Source organism: Suricata suricatta, chromosome 8 (genome assembly GCF_006229205.1).
Source record: "Suricata suricatta isolate VVHF042 chromosome 8, meerkat_22Aug2017_6uvM2_HiC, whole genome shotgun sequence".
NCBI classification, from domain to species: domain Eukaryota; kingdom Metazoa; phylum Chordata; class Mammalia; order Carnivora; family Herpestidae; genus Suricata; species Suricata suricatta.
In genome coordinates this window covers 15,029,642-15,053,557 of record NC_043707.1, presented here as the reverse complement: position 1 = coordinate 15,053,557, position 23,916 = coordinate 15,029,642, and the positions used below count along the sequence as shown (strand labels likewise).

The following is a 23,916-nucleotide window of genomic DNA, read 5'->3' as shown; positions in this document are numbered from 1 at the left end:
AAAATAAATTACAACTGTCAAAAGTCTTTGAAATCAGCAAATGGCAAAGCCACTGTCACGGGTCTATGGGTTTCATGGATATACAAGCAATGCAAATGTGTCCTCAAGCTGGAAAGCACAGATGAGGAAAACTAGAAGCACCAGATGATGGAGAGAGTGGCCTGGCTCTCCAGGTGCTCTGGGCCCAGAGCTCTGTGAGGCTTCCAGCTGCCAGGCTCAGCTGCCTTTGTGCCCAGGGTACTCCAGTTCTCAAACGAAGCTTCCCCAGGAAATCCGGGAAAATAGGAGGAGAGCAGGAAGGACGGCACCTGGGGCCGGGAAGTGCAGTGGGAACAGCTGGTTCTGTCACCTGGTGTCACACAATTGCCGATCCCAGCTGAGCCCTAACTATCCCCAGCCAATGCCTTTAGGACCAAACCTGGATGTCCAACGGGGAGATGCTTTTCCCCATGGAACCTGGCTTGATCTTCATTCCCCGTAAAGTGCCACAAGCTATTCCCTGTTTACAAAAGAAAGAAAATGAGGTTGGTCAAAGAGTCAGTCAAGGCTGATTACAAAGCATCAAGAACTATACACAGCTTCCTCACTCACCAATGTCATTTGATGCTGTGCAAAGAGCCCTTATGGGGAAGATCCAAGGCCCAGATTCAATGGAAGGCGCAAGGCATTGACCTAACTCTGGTCGGCATATGTTCACTGCACCTGTGGGCATGTAATGTGAGGTGTGGAGTGCCTACTGGATGCCAGACATGTGTCTCTTTGCTGGAGTAAGACCAGGAAACCATTAACATTTACTTGGGGGGTGCTGAACAGTGATAGAAACCTAGTCTCTGTCACTCAGAGCTGAGTTGTGAGTATTCAGTTTGTTTGTGTGAGTCCCTTTGGCTAGAGAACTGCCCCCCCTTTATCTTCCTGGTGAATGACATTCCTCCTTTATGGTACTCTAAAATATCATTTTTTTCTAAGTTAAATCAGACTAGGATTTGTTTCATGGATATGAATCTTCACTCCAGTTGTGTGCTATTAATCCTCTTTGATGTCTCTCTGTAAAGGTGGGTAATTATAACACTTACCTCTCAGAGTACCTGGGTGTATGAGAAACTCTTCACCCAGTGCTAGGCACACCAACTGTTCAATAAACAACGACTACCAGCTATTATTCCGCCCCCAAGAGAAGTAGGTTGGGAGACTCTCCTTCTGTAGTATTTTCCCCCATCCTTCCATTGTAGCCATGAGAGCATCCTGAGAATAGACACTGCCCCATTCATTTTCTATACCCCTCCCCCCTAGCATTCTAGAGTAACACCTGCTTAAACAGAAGAGTAACTGCAAGGTGAGCATGTACAAGCAGCTGGACATTGTAGCCAAAGTCTTAGATATGTCCTTTCATTTCCCTTATCACAACCCAGCAACATTGGGTTGTATTTCCATTTTGGAGATGGAGAAGCAGACTCTAGAAGGTTCAATGCTATGCCTATGGTCTTGAAGCCCATTATTGCCAAGGCTTATATTTGAACTTGTGTCTGAATTCCTGGGAGAGGAAGCTCTTTCCCCTTTGCCATGCTGTTGGTGATCAGTGATGCCTTTGAGAATCACATCTCTGTGTGTGTGTGTGTGTGTGTGTGTGTGTGTGTGTGTGTGTGTGTGTGTGTGTTTGGTATATACAGAAAGTCTCTGCTCCCTCCCCTACTCCAGCTAGTGTCCCATAAGCAAATCTGAGTGCCGTGCATCTAAACACCCAGAAATGAATTTCTGGGGCTGACTCCTGGCTGCTGTGGTTGCCACCCTAAAAAGGGATGGTGAAGTGGGCAGAACTTTGGATGGTGGCCTTCCCGTTACTGGAGAGAACATTCTATTCTGCCACCCTTGATGATCTCCACAGAGCTTAATGATCACAGGACAGTGGCATCATGTCCTTGACCCTTTCAAAGTTTTCATCCAAACGATTCCAGCACATTGGCCTCTTGACATACTGATTAGCTGTGGATTATCCTTGTGCAAATTGATTTGGGGAAAACTAGTCTAAAACTCTGAAGCCTCCGGTTGTCTGCAGGCAATGCTGTGAGCAGAGTGGGGCCTCTGCCAACACATGTTGGGCTCCATGGCTAAGCACATCCTGACTGGCCCAGAAAGGACTGTCTACCTACTGTTTCTGACTGTCCATAGACCTGGTAGAGCAGAAGGCCTGTCCGTCTTCTCCACTCCTCCTGCTCCTCTGGCAGCAGAGCCTCCCCACCAGTTGCGCAGTGCTCCAAGGCAGGGAACCTGAGACTAAGGGGAAGGGAAGGTATCAGTAGAGTTTGTGGTCAGGTCTTGGATGCTCTACTGCAGGCCCAGAATGTTAAGAGCTCACTCACAGGCTTGTCATCCAGATCACTTATCCTTCTGATACCTCGTGTTCTTATTTGCCTTTTGGGCTACTTACTAGAGGTCAAAGCCAAGGGAGAGTCACTCATTTCCTGTTGGTTCATGTTAAGTCTTCTGGCAAGGGGGGTGTGGTGGTGATGTGGCGAATGGGCCTGGTCAAAGGTTTGGATCAAATTTGGAAGTTGATGTAAAAAGATGGCAAAGACATATTCATCAAACTTTATCTTAACATCCTCTGTCCCTAAGAAGGATATTTTATAAACCATAATGGGTGGATAATAAGACCTCCCCAAAAGCATGGTAGGACAATAACAGAGCTGCACTGCCTTCTCTGAAGAGTGGGGTCCTGTGAACTGAAGGGGTTTTTTATTTCTAAGCAGTAAATGCAAGTTAAGGAGTGGAAATGAATTGCTCAGGACATCAAGGAAGACCAGGATGAGTGTAGGAAAAGAGACAAGGGTTGCAGGGCATAGCCCTGAGAGAAGGAATTTCAGACAGAGCAGAAAAGTTGGCTGTGAACATTAGTAGTAGGTACATTGCATGACATAAATCCTCTTCTTCATCTTCCTCATAAAATTTTCAATAAATAAGACAAAACAGCCACAAAGCAATGATGGATTCCCTGAAAGACATGGGGAGAAGTGATCTAGACGGAGTACCAGCTGGCCTGGGGCTGGACCAGGTCAGTTCCTGGGGATCAGAGAGGCAGGAGCCATCTGGTCTTCCTTTCCATCTTCATCACCCTGCCCTGGAACATATAGAGTCAGGGGAATGGACAAGACGGCTGGTTTTACTGAGGCGTCATCTTCATTCTTCTGCAGCTTTACTCAAAATAGATAAAATGTGCAGAGTCTGATGCAGTCATTAGTTATGACTTGGTGGATTTTTACTGGCTTTGGACAAAGATATTCTTCTGAGGAATACTTCAAAAAGTTGCTTATTATGAACTTTGAATCAGAAATGGAGTCCAACCAGCATGAGGTTTCATGAATAAAATCAAGTTGTGTTTGAGAATTAGCTTTGTAAGGGTAGCCATTAAACACCTTAATGTTTTAAGTAGGTTAAATATTGAAGGTTTAAGTATTTTAAATACTTAATACATGTTACTCTGATTTGTGGAGCAGCCACTTTAATTTCAGAGTCTTTAAAAGATTCATAAATGTTCATCTGTTTCAAAGAGCAGATTCCAGTTTAGCTAAAATTAGCTCACAAACATGGGAAAATGCAAAAAAAAAAACCTATAGTAATGGAACACTATATATTCACCAGACTGACAAAAATTTAAAACTCTGACAATAACAAATATTGCCAATATTATGGAACAATGAAAATTCTCTTACCTTGCTAGTGGGAGCTTAGATTGGTTCAATATTTTGGAAAATTAGGTGGTAGAATGTAGGGTCAGTGTGAACTAGCAAGTCCTCTTCCAGAAAAATGTTACAGAAATGCATGCTAATATGCACCAGTGTACATGTCCAAGAATTCAATGCAGCATGAATCATCAATAACCCCCAAATAAAAACTACCTAGTGTCCATTAATGTTAGACCTGACAAAAATATGCAATGTTTTAATACAATGGGATATTACACAGCAATGAAAATTAACCACCACAACATGTAGTAACATAGATACATCTTAAAAACATAATGTTTAATAAAGAAGCCAGATATTACAGAATACTTTATGATTATATGCATAAAGTTCAAACGTATGTAAAATATAGTGATTTGTTTAGGGGTATTTCCTTTGGAGGTTAGCTTTATTAAGGGAAAATAGGAAATTAACACCATAAAAGTCAAGATATGAGTTTCTTTCGGGAAGATGATAGAGGCCGTGAAGGTATCTCTGGGGTGTGGGAAATATTCTATTTTTGCAACTTATGTGAGTGGTGACATAGGTGTTTATTTTCAACATTCATTAGTCTATAAATTTATGTGTTATGTATTTTTCTGTATGTTTGTCTTTTCATAAGAAAAATGTTCAAAAATAATAAACCTACAATAATGCAAGGCTCACTGAGCTTTTCATCGGGATCTCTGAGTCCTGCTTTAAGGAATTAATTAGACTGACTAATGATAATTACAGCCACTACTACTTACTTACCACGCACACACTCGTACACTCCTCAAAGAACCACAGTTAAAAAGTCATACCACAGTACACTAGATTCCTTAAATTCCTACCCAAAGATTGTTCCGACTAGCCACCACCACTTCTACCATACCTGGTAGAAATCTGCTGTAGAATCATTCGATACACAGCTGGCGCGGCAAGGCACTGGGTGATGGGGTATTTGCACAATGTCTAGAAAGTGAGGAGAGAAGGAATTTTATTCTTAAAGATTAAAAATATCGGTTATTAACATTTCAATTCTGATCTCCCCTGCAGGAGAGCCCGCTATTCATTTGTTAGTTCTCTCAATATGCCTACATTGAGCATAGATTTTGTACGTGGCATGTATCAGGCACTGTTGGCGGAAGTGCAAGAAGAGTTAGACATCATCCCACTGGGAGTATGTACTAATAGAGCAGATAAAACAGGACTCAACTGGTAAGGCAGAAATTGCCATAGGAGAGACTGGAAGGAGAACTTGGCAGAGGGAAATACTCCTTCTGATTGGCTGATCAGGGACCTCATGGAACAGGTGGCATTCAGTTGGGGCATTTAACAAATGGGTATGGTCTCCACAGGCGGAGGCATGGAGGAGCTTCTTGCAGATAGAAGGAGTAACAGGAGCAAAGTCTCCGGAGTTGAAGAAACATTAGAGTATAGTCAAAATATGGTTTATTCAAACAGGAGAGGAACAAGAAGTAACTTTAGGAAGACTGAGGTTAGATTTAGACAAGAGAAGGGCAAGAAGTAAATTCAGAAAGATTGAGGTTAGTTAGAGATCAGATAGAGTCTAAAATGTCCGGTATTCACCCTAGTTTTTGCTAGGAGTGGAGTCTTTCAGTTTTGGATCAGGCTGGAGATACCCTGGGAGAGCAGGAAACACTCAAGAGGAGAGAATGTGGGTTTGGGGTCTGCCTGCCTGACTTCAATCCTGCTACTTAATTCCTCTGTGACTCTGTTGCCTCATTTGTAAAATGGGGCTATCTATAACTTCCATACAGAACCACAGGGAGGAGTAACAGCCTTATGGGGGGAAATTGGCCTCCTCTCTCAGTCCCTCTCTTTTTATTTTTTATTTGGAGAGACACACACACACACACACACACACACACACACACACAGATAAAGAGAGAGAGAGAGGTAGAGAGAGAGAGAGAGAGAGAGAGAGAGAGAGAGAGAGAGTCTCAAGCAGCTTCTATGCTCAATGTGGAGTCTCACACAGGGCTTGATCCCAGACCAGTGGGATGATGACCTGAGCCAAAATCAACAGTCACCTAGATGCCCCAGTCCCTCTCTTTCTGAGTCCAATCAACTTCTTCCCTCCCTTCCTACCTTTTTTCCTTCATTCCTTCCTTCCTTCATTCATTCCTTCCTTATCTCCCTCTCTCCCTTTCTTTCCAGTGTAATCAATATACATTGTTATATCAGTTTCAGATGTACAATATAGTGATTCAACAATTCTATATATGACTCATTACTCATCTTGATAAATGTATTCTTAATCCTCTTCACCTGTTTCACCCATCTCCCCCCTACCTGCCCTGTGGTAACCATCAGTTTGTTCTATACAGTTAAGAGTCTGTGTTTTGGTTTGCCTCTTTTTTTCTTTGTTTCTTTCGTTTCCTATATTCTGTATGGGTAAAATCATATGGTATTTATCTTTCTCTGACCTATTTAGCATTATACCCTGTAGATCCATCCAAGTTGCTGAAAATGAAAAGATTTCATAATTTTTTATGGCTGAGTAATATGACACACACATACACACACACACACACACACATATGATACACACACATGCAAACACCACATCTTCTCTATATCCATTCAACTATAGATGAGCACTTGATCTGCACCATAATTTGTCTATTGTAAACAATGCCTAAATAAACATAGGGGTGCATGTACCCTTTTGAAATAGTGTTTTTGAATTATTTGTGTAGAGTCATGTGGTAATTGAGTCATGTGGTAATTCTATTTTTAATTTTTTGAGGAAACTCGTATCATTTTCCACAGTGTCGGCACTAGCTAGCACTCCTACGAAACAGGACATGATGGTTCCTTTTTCCCACATCCTCGCCATCACTTGTTGTTTGTTGTCTTTTTGATTTTAGCCATTCTGACAGGTGTGGGGATATATCTCATGGTGGTTTTGATTTATATTCCCCAGATGAGGAGTGATGTTGAGCATCTTTTCATGTGTCTATAGGCCATCTGGATGTCTTCTTTAGAGAAATGTCTGCTCATGTCTCCTGCTTATTATTTTTAAGTATGTTTTACTCCCAGCATGGAGCCCAATGTGGGGCTTGAACTCACAGCACTGAGATCAAGACCTGAGCTAAGATCAAGTAGGTAGGTAGGTAGGACACTTAACTAATTGAGCCACCCAGGTACCCCACAAGTGAAAAATAAATAAAAATATTTAAATTTTCTAATGCTGGTGCTTGTGTATGTTGTGTGTACATATGTATTTATGCAAATTTATAGATTTAATAATTTGAAATAATTCAGCTTAAAATACACTGAGACTTTGGAGACACACATGTACTTAGTGGAGGGGGAGGAGGAAGTTGAATTCCACGTTCTTTGTGCAGCTTTTAGCCTCAGGGACTGGAAGGATGTGAGCAGTGAACAATGCTGAAGAGGCAGACATTGACATGAGGTGTGGAATGAGAAATGGAAAATGTAGGCTGACGTGCTGGAGGGATCATCAGATGGGCGTCGGGTAGGTAATCAAGGGGGAATTTGCATGGAGGGAGACCAGACCCAAGGTACAGTTTTGAAAGCCCCTTGAATGGACGCCTATGCTGGTGAGATGGAAGTAGAGGAGACTGTTTAGAAGAAAGAGGAAGGGTGAGGACAGACCACCGGAGGACGGCAGTGCTCAGGAGTAAGGTAGACGTAGAGGATGAGGCTGCATCAGGCGGAAAATACTCTACAGAGAAATGTGCTATTAAGAGAGGAAAAATGGGGATGATCCAGTGTGTACCAGGGTAAAGTGAAGGTATTTTTTTAGGATGAGGAATTTTGATACCTTAGTGGACTAAGGGGAAGAACAGTTAATGACGAGGAAGAGGTTGAAAACACAGGAGAAAAGATTTAAAGGATAAAATACTAATGGAGAAGGGAAAGTGAGGGATTGAAAAGAGAAGAAAAGAGTTAATGGATGAAAGATTGATGGAGAGGAGGAAAGTGACAGGTTAAAAATACAGGGGAAAAGGTTTAATGCATGGAAGATTATTGGGAAGGGCTCCTAAAAGGAGAGAAAAGAACAGAACCTACAGAGCTGTAGGTGGGGAGGGGACTGGACTTTGAGAGGTGGCGAGGCAGGTCTACCTCTGAAATGGAAAGCAAAGGTGTGCATGGAGACGCAAAGAGCATTTTCAGGAGAATGGAAGTACAATGAGAGGGTTCACATGGGTGACTTGAGTTATTACTGAGAGATACACCTCACAGTAACAGCATCCACCACTGCTTTCTCGGTGCCTCCTGGGTTCCAACTCAGGGTTGAGCAATTTACCCACTTCTCCTGTACCATCTCATTTATTTTTCAACAATTATGTGACATAGAAATTATTAAAATTCCCATTTTACAGATGAGAAAACTAGGGCTCAGAGAAGCAAGTAAATCACAAATCAATGTGAAATGCGGAAGAAGAAGCTAGAGCTGTGATTTTCTAAGGGCTCTGTTTTTAAACACTTCATTAAAATGAGCAACAACAGTAATAACAACAACAACAACACACACACACACACACACACACACACACACACACACACACATGCATTCACACCAGCCACCTGGCTCTGGCAGATCCAGGATCCAGGGTCCTGGAGACCTGAACTTGCTCTGGTTGGTTTAAGTTCTTAAAAATATTTATTCAGGGTCCCAAGCCCACAGAAATCTAATTCATAGGCCTGAGGGAGGGCTTGGAATATCCATTGTCTTCAAGGTGTCATTTAACGTGATTCTCATACAGTAACTAATTTAGTGCTCCACACTTTGAGACACCCAGGGTTATATTATGCTAATGAGACTTTTTGCTAAATAAAATATTTCTCAGCATGTCCAGCTTTTGAGTTTGAAACATGAATGTCTTCTAGGAGTTTGTTGGTACTGGGAGGATCATCTTACCTGTTGAATGACCTTGGCATCAAACTGGGGCAGATGATGGACGAAGAGTGTAGACCCTGCTGTCCATGGTTCAAACAGGGCCCCCAAAACAGCAAGAATCCAGCCTGGGTCCGAAAAGCACCAGAGGACATCAGATGGATTCAGCTGCAGTAATTTCCTGCTAACTCCAAAATACAGTGGCCTCAGCTAGGTGATCATGAGAGGCAGTGACCGAGGGCTGGGGACTCTGGTTTTCAGGGAGTGACCCACCTCTCATTCTTGGTGCATGTGGTTTGAGTGGGCTCCAGACACACCCCTGCCCCAGGTCCTTAAAGCATGCCAAATCCTATTCTCTGGTCATGTGTGATTTTAACTGGCTTAGGTATAATGATCCTTAAGGCTGGGAATTGACTCTGTTACTTATATACTCCTAGGTAATGCTGGGAGCCATTCGGGGATAATGAGGGATAAGTCCGTCCGAGAAGTGCATCAAAACACAGCAGGTAGAGAGATGGAAACCTGATCCAGAGACTCGAACTATGTCTGAAGACAAACCCTGGAGTGCCCTGCCTCATGATCCAATAAATTCCTTTATTCACTCTTAAGCTTAAAGAGGTTCAGAATGGAATTTCTGTCATTTGTTATGGAGAAAGAGAAAGGGATAGAGAGAGAGAAAGGGAGAGAGGGAGAGGGAGGGAGAGGAAGACCCAATTAATACCCCATCTTAGCAAAGGACTGGAAACAATTATCCAATAGGCAACAATAGGAAAGTGTGGTGGGAAAGGTTTCTCACTACTCCATCCTATCTTACTGCTTCTAAGGGATGTCTGTGTGCATAACTCCTTGAGAAAACACAATCCTCCTGTTAGCAGGCTATGGCTGAGGAGCTTTACTAGTAACAGGGAAGGGCTTGGATAAACAATCCACCCTCCCTCATCCCAGCCCTCTTAAAGAGGATTGTGGCTCACCCACAGAATTTTACTAGCTAGAAGACCTGTCTTCCAGCTTCAGACCCAGCTACCCAATGAACATCTCTTCTGCAGTGTCCCTCAGGCACCTCAAACCCAGCAGATCCTAGTCCCTCCTGCCTCCCTTCAGCTGGCGGCATCCACGGTGATCTTTTCAAACCACAAATCTGATCAGGCCTTTCCCTTGCTAAAATACATCCCATTGCTCCAGGACCTACCCATCATTTGCCTTAAAAACTCTAAACTCTATACCAAGGCCCACAAGATCCTGGGCCCTGCTCACTGGTTCCCAACTCCTCCCGTAGGTCCCTCACCCCACCCCTGACCACCAGGTATCCTCAAGTCTCTGTAGCTCTATAAAGCCACTTGTAATACCTTTGTGCCTCTGCTCTTGCTATTCAGACTGCACAGAAAGCCCTTGCCCACCCCCATTCCTTCAGGGTTTTGCTACTCAACTGCTATCATTGCATAATGCTGCATCTGCACATAATGCTACACTGTCCACAAAAAGCCTTGTCTGCCCTCTGATCTCAATAAGTTAGGAAATACACAGAAGTTGTTCTGATCTGAATATTGCTGTCTGAAGTAGGGACAGAAAGAAGAGGCTCAGTTTAAAATGGATTAAATGATTAACCCAAGGCTACAGCTTCAGCCTCAGTGATTGTTTGTTCTAGGTTAGGGGCAATGGCATGTTGTGACTTGGTTCAGTATGCTTTTTCCTAAGAGCTCATGACTGGGGAACTCCAAGTTTCATTTGTCTGTAATTGGGAAATGGAAATGACCAGTCACTCAGGTGACATCGTTAAAACATTCTGTCTTTTGCCACCAAACCCTGACTCAACTGACAGGGCCACAATGGCTTGTCATTTTTGTGGCTTGCTGAATGCCTGCTGTCTCCACCCACACTTCCTACACATCTCTGGTAAAGGTGCTCAGGCAGGACTTAAATGTGCCTCCTTTGTCTTCAGAGGCCTCTGGCACCAAACCATTAGGATTCCCCGAGTCTCCCTCCCAAGACTCTCAGGACTCTGAACCAAAGAGCCCAGAAGGAAGAAACAGGGTGGAGTCAATTCTACTTAGAGCTCTTTTCCCATCCCAGACGTGTGCTCACACACATGCACACACACATGTACACCCATATGCACACACCACCCCAGATCTGTGGCCCAGCCTCTAAGTCAATGCCTTCTTTCCTACCATGAAGGCAAAGAGGATCGCCAGGCAAGTCCATGACAGTGTTTCACCATCTTGGGAAGGCCTGTTGTCCCACTGGTGAAGAAAATGGCCATTGGGTCCAGCGTCTTTGACTTAACACAGGTGTGATCTGTGGATGCTGATCTGCAAAAGGATTCAGTAGAAAAGGGCAGAAGTCACATTTCCTGCTTTTGGATCCCCAGGGATCCAATGTGAGGGGCTTAGCGTCAGAAAAATGGAGGTTTACAGCACTGGAGGAAAAACCAGTTCTCCTTGTATTAGAAATCAAACAGAATTTGTGAGTGACTTGGGTAAGGAGACTGATAATTCTTCTTTTAAAGCACGGGGAATATACAGTGGAATATTTTTAGTGTAACAAACACTGAAGTAGAACTTACTATCTTTCAGGCAGTGGTCTAAGTGATTTACAAAGAAGAACTCATTCATTCTTCAAAGCAACCCTAAAAGAGGAGGACTATTGTGCCCATTCTGCATTGAGGAAACTGATGCTCAGAAAGGTTACGTAACTTGCCTGAAGACATGTAGCCAGGAAGTGGTAGAGCCAGGATTCAAATTCAGTCTAGTCTACAGACTGTGTTCTTAACCACATTGCTAAGCTTCTTTTTTGACATGAACTAGATTTATAGGAATTTAAACCCATAACCCTGGCCATGAGGGGCATGGAAGAAAAAATTAGGAGGAGTAAAAGAAACATAAATGCATATTTGTCCTGGTGTAAACTTGAGATGGTAGGTATATAGTCTGGAGTCCCCCCAGTGTGCCTTGATTCTTGGGGGCTTCCAGACTAATAGTTTGTCCCTTGGGTCTATGCTTAAAATTCCAATTCCCTATGGTGTCAATCAGAGAAACTGCAAATGATGCCAAGGCTGAAGGTAACACCAACTCTAGCTGAGAAATGGTTCCATATTAACTTTTGGCAATTTAAGTGAGTCTCAAAAATATTGTTTTTATTATTATTTTAAAGAGACAGAGAGAGATAGCGAGAGAGATGGACAGACAGACAGACAGAGACAGAGAGCCAGAGAATCTTCAAAAGGCTCCATGCTCAGCACAGAGCGCGGCATGAGGCTTGGTCCCACAATGGTGGGGTCTAAGATGAATCAAGAATTAGATGCTCAACTGGCTGTGCCACCAGGCATCCCAAGAATATTCTTTATTTAAGCCATTTTCTTTTATTTCTCTGACTCTAAAATCTGGCATAAGATGTGACTTCAGTGTAATATTTGCCTTTTAAGGCTGAAGTAAAGAACTTTAAAAACTGAGGGGTTACTTTAAGAAAACAAACATTGCATGTTTTGCAGGTGATAGAAAAAATGCCTGAAAGTTTACAGTCAGAGTTGTTGAGGTGGAAGGGTGTTTCTTACTTTCAACATTTCCCTAACCTTCCCAGCAAGGTGTCCTGAAAGCTACGCAGCACCTAAGAGATGGACAGTGTTTGCTCCCCCAGCTGACAACCAGCCACAGCTTCAATTTTTCTTGCAGTCTCAAGTTTTCCCTTAAAAACTCATCTGAATCTTTCATTCAACCTCTTCATATATTTGTTTCTCATGTAAAAATAATATTTCAGATTCCCTACCTACAAGGCAGATTCAACACAACAACCCTCTGACTCATCTCCTTTGCACTAAAGTGATTATATTATACTTTAGTGACAGAGGCATAGAAGCTCACTACTCTTGTTTTACAAATAAAGCAATTGCATCCAAGAAAGGAGGAGGAACCAGCCCAGGATCACACAACAAATCAGTGGCATAGCTGGGAAGAGAGGCTTCTGGCATCAGTCCACATGACCTTTCTCCCACTGGATGTTTGTCTATCAGGCACTTGGGAGTGAAGGGTCTTCTCCTGCCCTTCCTGAGAAAACACATTCATCAGATCAGAAACTCACTTAATCAGTGATCGGAAGTCCAGCCACCCTTGACGGCTATGGTGAGACACCAGGAGCTTTGTTTTCAGAGCAGGACACTCAGAAACTACAGAATCCACCTCTGGGGCAAGGGTATCTGTGGTCACAATGCCCTTGGCTTTAGACACTTGTAATCGGTAGAGAATGTCCTTGGCCTTCATCTGGGTGGTTCCTGGCATGAAGACTATACCTGAGGATAAAAAAGGCACTTTAAGGTTTCAGGCCTGGCTTGTATGCATAGCAATATGCTAGCTTCTCACTGTACAAAGTATGGTCTCTGGACCAGTACCATCAACACCACCCAGGACACTCAAATCTCATGTCCCATCCCAATCCCACTGAATCAGAATTTGTACTTTAAGAGGCTCCCCAAGGGATTCCTATGCACAGCGAAATGGAAACGCCTGGCCTAACCTCTTCTATGCTAGATGGATCAAGCCAGGAGACAGGTGAATCCTACTTACACGAGATCTGGGACTATGGACGCAAGTAGGACAGTGTCTTTGACATCAGGATTAGTTGCATCCCTGCCTCCATTTTTCTCCTCTCACGTCCTCCTCTTTCAGTCCTTTGTGTCATCATAAATCTCCTCTCTTTTCTTCATTCCTCATCCAAATGTAACTACATTATCCTTTTAACTTTCCTACATTCCCTTCAATCTTCCATCCCCAACAGTTAGTTCAAGTCTTTGTGTGCTCCTATTAGGGTCTAATCTCCCCACCAGATGCCTCGTCCTGAATCTTGCTACTACCCATCTTCCATATTGCTATGTGTTCAGGTTCCACAGAACACTGACTTTCCCCCTTCCGCTTTTCTACTCTTCACCAGCACCTGGGCCCTCTCTCCAGGAAAGTACCATACTCTCCACCCAACACCGAAGGCACTGTCCACCCTCCACCTTTTTCTCTTACAAATCTATTCCCCATTTCAAGATGGCTATTCTTCACACAGGCTTCTCCTGACTCTAAGTCTTTGCATGTGCTATGCCCATTCGTGGAACTCCTCTCCTTGCTTCTATTCTTCTTCCATGCTGTCTACCTCAGAGGGCTCAGTTTATATCTTGGATTTCCCAGGTGCCATCTCTTAGCTCTCCAGATGACATGGTTTCTCTATACTCTCTCTGCTGTTGCTGTTAATTCTTGATTCCAAATGACCCTGATGGATTAATATAACATTTTATTTCTGCAGAAATATATGCATTATAAAGAAATTCAAAAGAGAATTCAGGAACCCCACAACAATACTAAATAATACAGATAAATAGAGAGTCAATTAAAAGGGGAAGGGAAATCTCCACAGAAGAATGTTAACTAATACGTGTAGAGGGAATACCATAATGAGAAAATTCGCATATAAAACCACCATAATATTCATTTCAATCAAGAATTATCAATGGATTCTCAAGTCATAGGGAAAAGGCAGCTGGGGAACAGGATATTCACACAGTCTCATAAGTATTGCAGCACAGCTTACTAAATACAAAGAGAAACAGTGACTTGTAAGGCAAAGTATCTGTAAATATTATCACCAATGACAGGACAGACCGACTTCATGTACCTCCTGATGTAAAGCACTGAGATAGGCATGGTGTCCTTTTACAGCTCCTACTGAAAATGGTTACTTGAATATAATCCTGAGGAATGAGTCAGAAATACAAATTTTGTGGAACCTTCTGCACACAACTGGCTTACACATTTCCAAGATGTTGTCATGCAGAAAACTCAAGATTAACGAAGACTGAGTAAACCTGACAACGTAAGGCAATGCATGATCCTCAATTGGAGTTGGGGTTTAAACAAACAAACAAAAAAAGGCTACAAAAGACACTGATGGGACAATAAAAGAATTCTGGCTACGAATGAATATCATATCAAAGTTAGACTTCTTGTAGGATAACTCTGTTCTGGTGATGTGAGGAGAATATCATGGATCATACCAGATGCATGCTCCAGGGTTTATGGGTGTTTATCTGGTGTTTATGGATGTCACAATGTCTGCAACTGACACTTAAATGACTCAGTGAGGGAGGGGGGAAAAATGTTAACAATTGCTAGATTCTTAAAAACCAAAAATGAGACTGTGCAAGAGAAAGTGAGAAGGTGTATGTGTGTTGTGTGTGTGTGTGTGTGTGTGTGTGTGTATTTAGAGAGGTATGACATTGTGTTTAAGGTAAGTATGAGGGTAAGAGTGAGAAGGAGTAAAGAATATTTGAAGGAGACTGAGAAAGAAAAATGCTATGAAGAATAAGAACAAAAGGTAGGGAAATATTAATTTTCAGGAGCCATTGGCTTGAGGCCAGACCTTAAGTCTGTTGCGGTCTCTTTTGAGTCACTGACCTGCTCGGATGCAGCCAATGGCCACCAGCCACCACTCAGGTACTCGAGGCAGGATCAAGGCTAGACGGTCTCCTTGCTGCAGGCCACAGGTCTGGGTGAGGACATTGGCTACACAGCGGGATAAGTCTGTGATCTCTCCAAAACTCCACTTCACTTCATCACCTTGGTTATCCACCCACCACAAGGCTGGGTTTGGACCCCTCTTTCCCTCCTGGTCAAGATCAAACACCACGTGTTATTTCCTATGTTAAAGGAAAAGGGGACTTATTTGGCCAATCCACTACCATAGTTACATGAAAATAGAGCTCAAGAATGAGAGATCTATTGTAAAAAAGCATTTATAGAACCAAGAGAAATGGATACAGTATGATCCAGCCAATTTCTTCTGGTCTACTCTAGCCACCTCCTCTCAAGTCACAGAAAACCATGAATTGCTCCATGGCACCTATTAAAGCCTTAAAATTCATTCCCCCATAGGTCTGTCTTAGTATGTTGTCCTCTGTGCCTCAGTTTTATCATCATGAAATGGGTACATTTCTCATATTTGAAATGGTGACCATACTACCTAGAGTGTAGTACTTAAAGTTTAAATTAGTTATTTAAAGAGGTCAAGTATAAATATTCATCCCTGGACACATGTTAGGTACTCCATGAAATATTATCATCATTGGGACACCTGGGTGGCTTTCAGCTGAGCACCTGACTTGGGATCAGGTCATGATCTCATGGCTCGTGAGTTCGGCTTGCTGCTTTTAGTACAGAGCCTGCTTGGGATCCTTGGGCCCCCCTCTCTCTGGCATTCTGCTGCTCATGCTCTCGCAAAATAAACATAAAAATTTTAAAAAGATTGTTTTATAACCCATTCTTTGCCAACACACACATCCCCATACACACACACACATTCAGAAGATTTCAAATAAAAATATTGGCTTTCTAACTTATATTTTATATATAAAATACATTGAAATGTGAGTTAAAATAAATTCTATCACTCTATTATGGTTTAGGTTGTATTGATGTTTCGGCCAGGGATAAGTTCTTGGATGATGCCTGTTATGTTGTAAGGGGAGGTCCCAGAAGCCAGAGTGGACTACAGTGGACCCTCTGGAGGGTCTTTCATAGCGACAATGTCAGAACCCATGGGGCTCCTAAGGCAGGTTTCAAATTGTATTCTACCACTGTTTATTGGGGGACAGCTTGGTGACAGGCCCCATGCATCACCAGAGAGACACTGATCATGATCCAGGCAATTAGCAAAGTGGAAACAGACAGATGAGAAGTGTTGGGAGAATAATTATTATTGGGATGAGGATGTTGGGGGTGGGGAGTATATGGAGACATGGACAAATGGGCAAGGATCCACAATGATGATATAAAATCCAACAAACAAGATGAGGCATCCCTGGGGTCATACTTAGTTGGAGGTCGTCTCCATGGCTTGATGCGTTAACTACCTATAAGGACTATAAATCAGGAGGAAAGTGATGGCATCACTTCTTGCTCTCCACCTCCTCCCTCTCCAGCTCATGTCATGGTTCAAACATTATTAATTAGATTACTGGTCAGGACAGTGAAGAAAGTCAGTTTAGAGTCTGAAGGAAAAGATGTTTGGTATCATCAAATCGTGAGGCGAGATTAAATAGTAGATTGCAGATTCAGATAGCCTGGACCCAATTCCTGTCCTTTCCCTTATTAGGTATGTGCTGCTTACGTGGGTTATTTCAACCCTGAGTTCCTTAGTTCCTCATCGAGAATGTGGGGATGGTGAAAATGCTCATCTAATCATAGTATTAAATGCAAAGGGCATAATAAAAAATGTCCTCCCTTGGCATTATTATGGAAATTCAGTGACAGGATAAAGAAGGGCATGGGGAGGAAGCCCCCATGTTAGTTGAATACTAACATATAAATGCAGATTCGTGGGAAATTTAAAAATTATATTAACGCTCTGGCCCCATCTCAGGTAAATTCTATCCAGAGACAGTGTTGGGTGAGCTTTCTCTGTGGACATCACCAGCTGGGACTTAGAAGCTAGGGTGCCATGAACTACCTCACATCCTGATGTCCCTGCTGCACTCTCTTGGTCTCTCTCTTGGAGAGAGATTCACTGAGCACTTGGGTTTTTCTGCAGACACATGTAACCTCTAGAGGTCATAGGGACTATTTTCTCTGGACATACCCTAGAGCTACACTCATGTAGGTTGTTGAGAGGGAGGAATCCAGCTGCACATGCCATGCTCACAGAATGACAGATGGCATGACTTAGCTACACGAGTCAGACGCTCATGTGTACAATCAGGTGATCTGTCCCTTCCTCTGAGTGTAGCCTGAAGTTAAGCCCAAGTGTAATGAGACAAATTCCAGTTAGGCTCATAGTCTCATTATTTGAACGTAAGATTTCCGACTAAGAATTCAACTTGCAGACCTTGTAATTAGAAACTTTGTTCACAATTATGTGACTGTGTACCAGATATTTTCACCTGCTATCTTGTCTCTGAAATGAGGTTATCACCATTTCATGGATAAAACCACTGAGGCTCAGAGGAATGAGAAAGTGACTAGGCTGAGAATTGTACCCCCAGATGTTAGCTTTTCCCACAATACTGCCCAGTGGAGGCAGAAGCCATTACTGGTTCTGTGGCCCTCAGTCTACTAGGATCACAATAAAGTCAGTGAGGCCGATCCTGTTCTCACCTCCCATTATGAGTGCCTCCTTACCTGCTCCATTTGAGTCCAATAGTCTAGGACATTACTTGCAAAGTTAAATTCCGCTGGTCTATTGTGGTCATTCCATCTCAGACCTCCAGCTCCTGACAAAGACCGACAGTAAAGATACCAAGGGGCAGGGTGAAAGCCATGGTAGGATTGGGATTGGCGGATGCCCCAGAAGACGTGGAGCCTCATCAGCCTCTGCATGGTGGGGCAGGCGTCAGAGAGCAGGCACAGAAATCAGGTCACCACCTGCCGTGGGAAGAGATGGCTACTAGATTGGTCATGGAATAGTAATCTCCTCCACAAAATGAAGGCAATAGCTTTGTTAGAGTAATAGTTTTTTCAACTCACTAGAATATGAACAACACAAGACCCATCTTCACCTCTACCCTCTTCTTGCTAATACCTTCTCCTGGATTCTATGGTCCAACAATTTTTCCTGCATGAGATTGGGTTTCTGTCACCTGAGAGTATAAGGATATTGACAAATATACAGCACCATACTGAGGACTGACGAGGGTAATATCACAACACCTGTGCTAGTGGGCTGAGATCTGCCCAGGTGGGGGCAGGGATCTTTCCCAGGATTCCAGGCAGCTATCACCAACCCATCAGAGTTGACCCATGAAGTGAAAGTTTTTGCCACTCCAGATCCCAACAAAGACCCCTTACGTGGGAGCAGAAAGTTCATTTATAATTATTGATGACTGTGAAAATTGGCTGAAGCTAGAACTATCTTTCCATCAGAATGCTGACCTAAGGAAACCATTTCACCAACAGCTTTGAAATCCAACCACTTTATGTCTGCAAACAGTAAAGTCTCTTCCTCCTTAGTTTAAGCAGTCGGATAATACTTGCATGATGACAGACCACAGAATAGATCAATCAGGGACACCTGGGTGGCTTAGTTGGTTAAGCGCCTGACTTCGGCTCAGGTCATGATCTCACGGTTTGTGGGTTCGAGCCCCACGTTGGGCTCTATGCTGACAGCTGGCTCAGAGCCTGGAGCCTGTCTTCAGACCCTGTGTGTGTGTGTGTGTCTCTCTCTCCCTCTGTCCACCCCTTGCTCATGCTATTCTCTCTCTCTCAAAAATAAATAAAACATAAAAAAATATAAAAAAAATGAACAGATCCATAAAACCTAGCTCAATTTACTTTCAGGCACTTTAGACCAATAATAATCTAGCCCCAATTTTAAATTATCCCCAGAACCCGAGTAGGGGAGGCACTACTAAATACGTGACTGAGTGAATGTCTGCAGAAAAGAGGACACTGAAAAGTTCATCCCCTTGCGTTTGCTTGCCTGCATGGATCCTTGGCCACATGAACTAAATAAAGTATGTTCCGTTTGTTTTTAGCTCTTGTCAATCAACCGCACCATCTTTTATCAGAGCACTTTTGGGCTAGAAAGACTCTGAGGGACCAGCTGGCCCAGACCTGGCTCTTAGACATACTCCTGTTGGCTCTCTGTTTTGTAGGGTATAAATTTTTTTTCTACTTTATTTGTTTATTTATTTGAGAGAGAGTGGGGGGAGATAATGAGTGAGTCTGTGTGGAAGAGGAGCAGAGAAAGAATTCCAAGCAGTCTCCTCACTATCAGCACAGAGCCCAACCCCAATGTGAGGCTTGAATTCACTGCTGTGAGATCATGACCTGAGCGGAAACCAACAGCTGGATGTTTAAGTGACAAAGTGTTCCTGGAGGGAAAGTTTAAATGCTCAACAGTTAAACCTTGGGACGTTTCATTTAAAAGTCTTGAAGGTTTCTCTTGAAATTGTAGAGGTCTGGCAATACTGGGTCTTTATTTCAAACTGGCACTAACTGACTGACGGTGAGAATTGTTTGCTTTGTTTAATGGAATGTTCTCCAATTTGACACAATTTCTGCCCCACCTTATCTGATCACACCTGCTTGCTTCTCCAGTTACTATACCTGTCAAGCCTGTGCATTTTGAGCTTAAAAGAGTTGATTTAGGCCAACATCTGCAAAGGGACAGGGATTTCTCGAAGGGTGCAAGGCAAGTATAGTGGCAGAGCTGGTTCTAGAAGCCTGCCTTCTCTGGTCTTTTGTCCAACTCATACCTGCCTCCACAAACATGACTGATTCAGAGCAGGAATACCAGACGCATTTGTGGTGTTTATGCACGGCTATATAAATGGCCTCAGGACCTTCTTTAAAATACTCAAGTCAGTGCAAACAACCCTGAATAAGGGGCTAAAGACAAAAACAAAGGAAGTGAAATGATGAGGAAATGAATTAAGCCTTTCTTGGGGGCTAAACTGCATCCCCTCAAAATTCATATGTTGAAGTCCTACCCTCCAGTACCTCAGATTGTGATTATATTTGGAGTCAGAATCTTTACAGAGGTGATTACATTAAAATGAGGCCATTAGATGGACCCAAATCCACTATGACTGGTGTCCTTGCAAGAAGAGGAGATCAGGACACAGACCTGCATGGGGGGGAATGGTGTGCAAGCAGGAAAACGGTACCCAAAGGCCAAGAAGCGAGGCCTCAGAAGAAACCCACACTGCAGACAGCTTCATCTCTCCCGCTTCTCGCCTCCAGAACTATGAGAAAACACATTTTTGTTGTTGGAGCCCCCCAGTCTGTGGCACTTTCTTATGGGATCTCCTAGCAAAGGAATACACCTCTTGTAATCAAATAGAAAAGAAACGACATTGGCATCATCTTATAAATGTCTCTGCAATTCTAATTTACTCTTCACATGACAAGACCAAACACAGTGCCCAGCTGAGGACTGTGGTAGCCGAGACTGTGCCCTCAGGAGTCAAACATCGTAGCTTCACATTCCAGCCCCTTCACTCACCACCTAGGTAACTGGGCAGTTTTCCTACCCTCTGTCTAAAATATGGACATACTGGCAGCACCTCTTTCTTACAGGTGTAGTGATAAATAAATGACCCCCCACCGAAAGCATCTGGGCAGGACTCAGGGCACATGAGTGCTCCAGAAACAGGAGCTATTATTAGTTGTCACTCTCTCTGGGGAAACTCTCTTGCTTAATCTTTGGAATTAGAGTCTAAAGAGAACGAACAGAAAGAAATTCAAGAAACACGTTTTAGGGGCACCTTGGTGGCTCCGTCGGTTAAGTGCCCAATTTCGGCTCAGGTCATGATCTCAGAGTTTGTGGGTTTGAACTCCCGCATCGTGCTCTGTGCTGACAGCTCAGAGCCTGGAGCCTGCTTCAGATCCTGTGTTTCTCTCGCACTCTGCCCATCCCCTACACATGCTCTGTCTCTGTCTCACAAAATAAACATTTAAAAAATTAAAAATTAAGAAACACGTTTTGAAGTTTTTTATTTAAAATATATTCTGAGGTCACTATTGAGTGTGGCTTTGAGAGGTGGCTAAGCTCACCATTATTTGCCCAGGTACACAGTGCCTTGAAGAGTTCAGCAACAGAGCTGATTTCACAAGGTTGTGGACTGAAAAAACTATTTATTTGATTAGGCAACACACATAGTGTGGCATAGGGAATCCTGGAGTTACAGAGCCAAGTTTACTCCCACTGCCTACCAGCTGAGTGCCCTTGGCTACTGGTTTTAGGTCTCTGGAATTAAGAGCACACAAGTGGGGCACCTGGGAGCCTCAGTCAGTTGAGGGCTGGACTTAGCTCAGGTCACAATCTCATGTTTATGAGTTTGAGCCCCACAACGGGCTTTGCTGTCAGCGCAGAGCCCGCTTCAGATCCTTGGTCTCCCTCACTCTCTGTCCCTCCCCCACTTATACTCTCTCAAAAATAAACATTATAAAAATAATAAAAATAAATTTATAAGAGCAAACTGGTAATATCTACCATCAGGCATCCTGCAAGGATTAGTGAGGTAATCTGGATGAATTATGTTGCCAGCATTGTATGTAATTGTTAGTGCTCTCTAACTCCCAGCAAATTCTGAAGCCAACTCCCCCGATAGATATTAAAAATATTTTTTTATGAAAGGCATCCACTTTATATAATATGAACTAACTTCTGCATAGTGGAGTTTCCTTTCAAGGGTTCACTTTCTGGGAACCCTCCTCCACAGCCCATCACTTTCAGAGCTGCCTAACATGAAACGGATCACCCTCTATGCCAGCCACTGCACTTGGCGTATCATGTGTATATTCCCATTTAACCTTTTCATTCCATATCCCCATTCTCCTTCTGCAATTAAGGAAATGTAGTGTCAGAAAAGTTAAGAGCCTTGCCCAAAGTCATCCAACCTTTAAGTGACACAGCCAGAACTTCAAATTGGCTACACACACACACACACACACACACACACACACACCCCTCACAAAGAAGGTGTAATTCTCCTGTCTTACCTGGTAACGTCTAGGCAAGAGCTGGGCTTGGTCTTGGACTGGGAGAGAAATGGAAACTTGACACACTCAGTTATCTCTGATCAGAAGAGTTCACAGAACTATATACACAAAAGAACTGTCCACCTCTGGGGCGGAGAACTTGGCAAGAATGGATAGTTTACAAGTGGGAGGAGATATTCAGAAAGAAAAGAGCAGAAAACATCACAGCCCTCCATGGAGAGATAATCAGCTGGATAAACAAACTATAAAAAGTCGTCCCAGTTCTTGTGGGATGATGACCTGTGGTGGGAATAAATAAATAAAGTCAAATGAAAAAATTCTCACTAGCTCAGCTCTCTGTGGCTAACCTGCTCTCTTTCCCAGTCCTGTACCTCCAATGCTCACATTTAAGTGAGAGCCAAGTGGCAGTGTAGCCTAAGAGAAAAGCCTGTGCTCTGGAAGTGGAAAGGTCTGAGTTTAAATCTCCAATCTGCCATCTACCTTCTCTTTGACTTTCTCTGACCTCCTCTATCTACCGTTGTTTCCTTATGTGCAAAATGGGAATGGTAATAATGACACATGTGTCTTATGGTTGTCTTGTCTTTGTTGCCTGTTAGGATTAGATGGAGGAATTTATGATGAGCATGTAGCACAGTGTTAGGCATAATCAATGGTGGCTGCTTTTATTAATTTGGGATGTGGAGAGAAATAGCTTGGTGTATTAACAAAATGCAGGTCTTTGGAATCCCAAGGCTTTGAACTGAAATGCTGGCTCAAACACTTACAAAATGGATGGTGGAGAAGTCTTTTGCTTCTTCTAAGCCTTGATGCTCTCATCTGAAAAACAGAGGAGTGGGGTTGTTCATCAGATTTGTCTTTTGAAAGGACTGCACCTGGTAACATTTATACAGCTCTTGGCTCAGGCATGTAGATGCTGGTCGATATTGATGCTGCATTGAATAGTCCAGATTGCTGCAACAAGTGGCTTGTACTGACCAAACACTGTCAGACCCTTTTCCCTCCCATCCTCCAATGTACCAAGGACAAAAGTACCTCTGCCTGATGTCACATAAAAAATTCCTAGAGACGCCTAGAATATCCCTGCCAGGGCTGAGGGGCAAGCTTTGCTTTTGAAAAGTGTGTTGTCCTCTTGGGTGATTCACTCATGATGAATTTTCAGCTCAAGACAGGCTGTTTGAGGGAGAAGAGTGAATGAGAAGGCTGTGGTAGTTGCCTGGGCACAGATTAATGATTAAACACCCAAACTATCAAAGCATAAAAGACCTTGATATTCAAGTAGAAGGTGCAGTCCCTTTGGGAAGATGGTGGGGACAACACAAAAAGCCCACAATACACACTCTGGATCTCAGTGGACCTCCTGTATGGAAATGTAACACTGGTGCTGTGGTCAAGGAGACCAACTTGGGCCAGGCAGCCTGGGTTTGGGTCCTGCTTTTACTAGTTACCAGCTCTGTGACATTGAGCAGCTTTCCTATGCCCTTGTGCACTGGTTTGCTCATCTGTAATGACAGGTCTATGGTAGAGAGAGTGGAATTCTCGGAAGATTCCACGCACACTTCTCTTTTCATTTTGAAGACTCTCTTACAGTCCAAATGAGGCCACCGAATTCCAAGTCTTTGACAATGAACACTAGGCACACAGTAATCACCTCTGGTCTAGGGAATTCTCTATATTCTCTCCCCCTGATTGAGTCGTTCTGGAAACCCTGTGTGGAGAGTGTAACATCAAAATATGGCAGCAATGCTATCAGCCTCTCTGATAATAATCATGACTGCATCAAAAAGCTGGATCTTAGTTTTTGTAAATACCCCTGCTTTTCTGAGCAAACACCACCTTCTGCTCAGTCCTCCCCTCT

The 23,916-nt window shown here is 43.2% G+C and overlaps 1 protein-coding gene across 4 annotated transcripts in view; it reads right to left on the bottom strand.

The window, feature by feature from the left end:
* ACSM1 (acyl-CoA synthetase medium chain family member 1) overlaps nucleotides 1-22,121 on the bottom strand; it is a 31,899-nt gene extending 9,778 nt beyond the window's left edge. Inside the window, exons 1-9 of one of the 4 annotated variants that reach the window (XM_029949728.1) lie at nucleotides 22,062-22,121; nucleotides 17,739-17,981; nucleotides 15,021-15,231; nucleotides 12,667-12,874; nucleotides 10,761-10,901; nucleotides 8,617-8,776; nucleotides 4,594-4,673; nucleotides 2,148-2,271; nucleotides 419-499 (exon numbers count right to left, since the gene is read on the bottom strand). In XM_029949728.1, the coding sequence (XP_029805588.1) occupies nucleotides 419-499; nucleotides 2,148-2,271; nucleotides 4,594-4,673; nucleotides 8,617-8,776; nucleotides 10,761-10,901; nucleotides 12,667-12,874; nucleotides 15,021-15,231; nucleotides 17,739-17,936 (1,203 nt within the window). In that variant the 5' untranslated portion in view covers nucleotides 17,937-17,981; nucleotides 22,062-22,121. Of the gene's footprint in view, nucleotides 1-418; nucleotides 500-2,147; nucleotides 2,272-4,593; nucleotides 4,674-8,616; nucleotides 8,777-10,760; nucleotides 10,902-12,666; nucleotides 12,875-15,020; nucleotides 15,232-17,738; nucleotides 17,982-22,061 lie in introns of those variants that run through there. The other 3 variants (XM_029949729.1, XM_029949727.1, XM_029949726.1) reach the window with 3 other exon arrangements.
* Nucleotides 22,122-23,916: the final 1,795 nt, after the last annotated feature.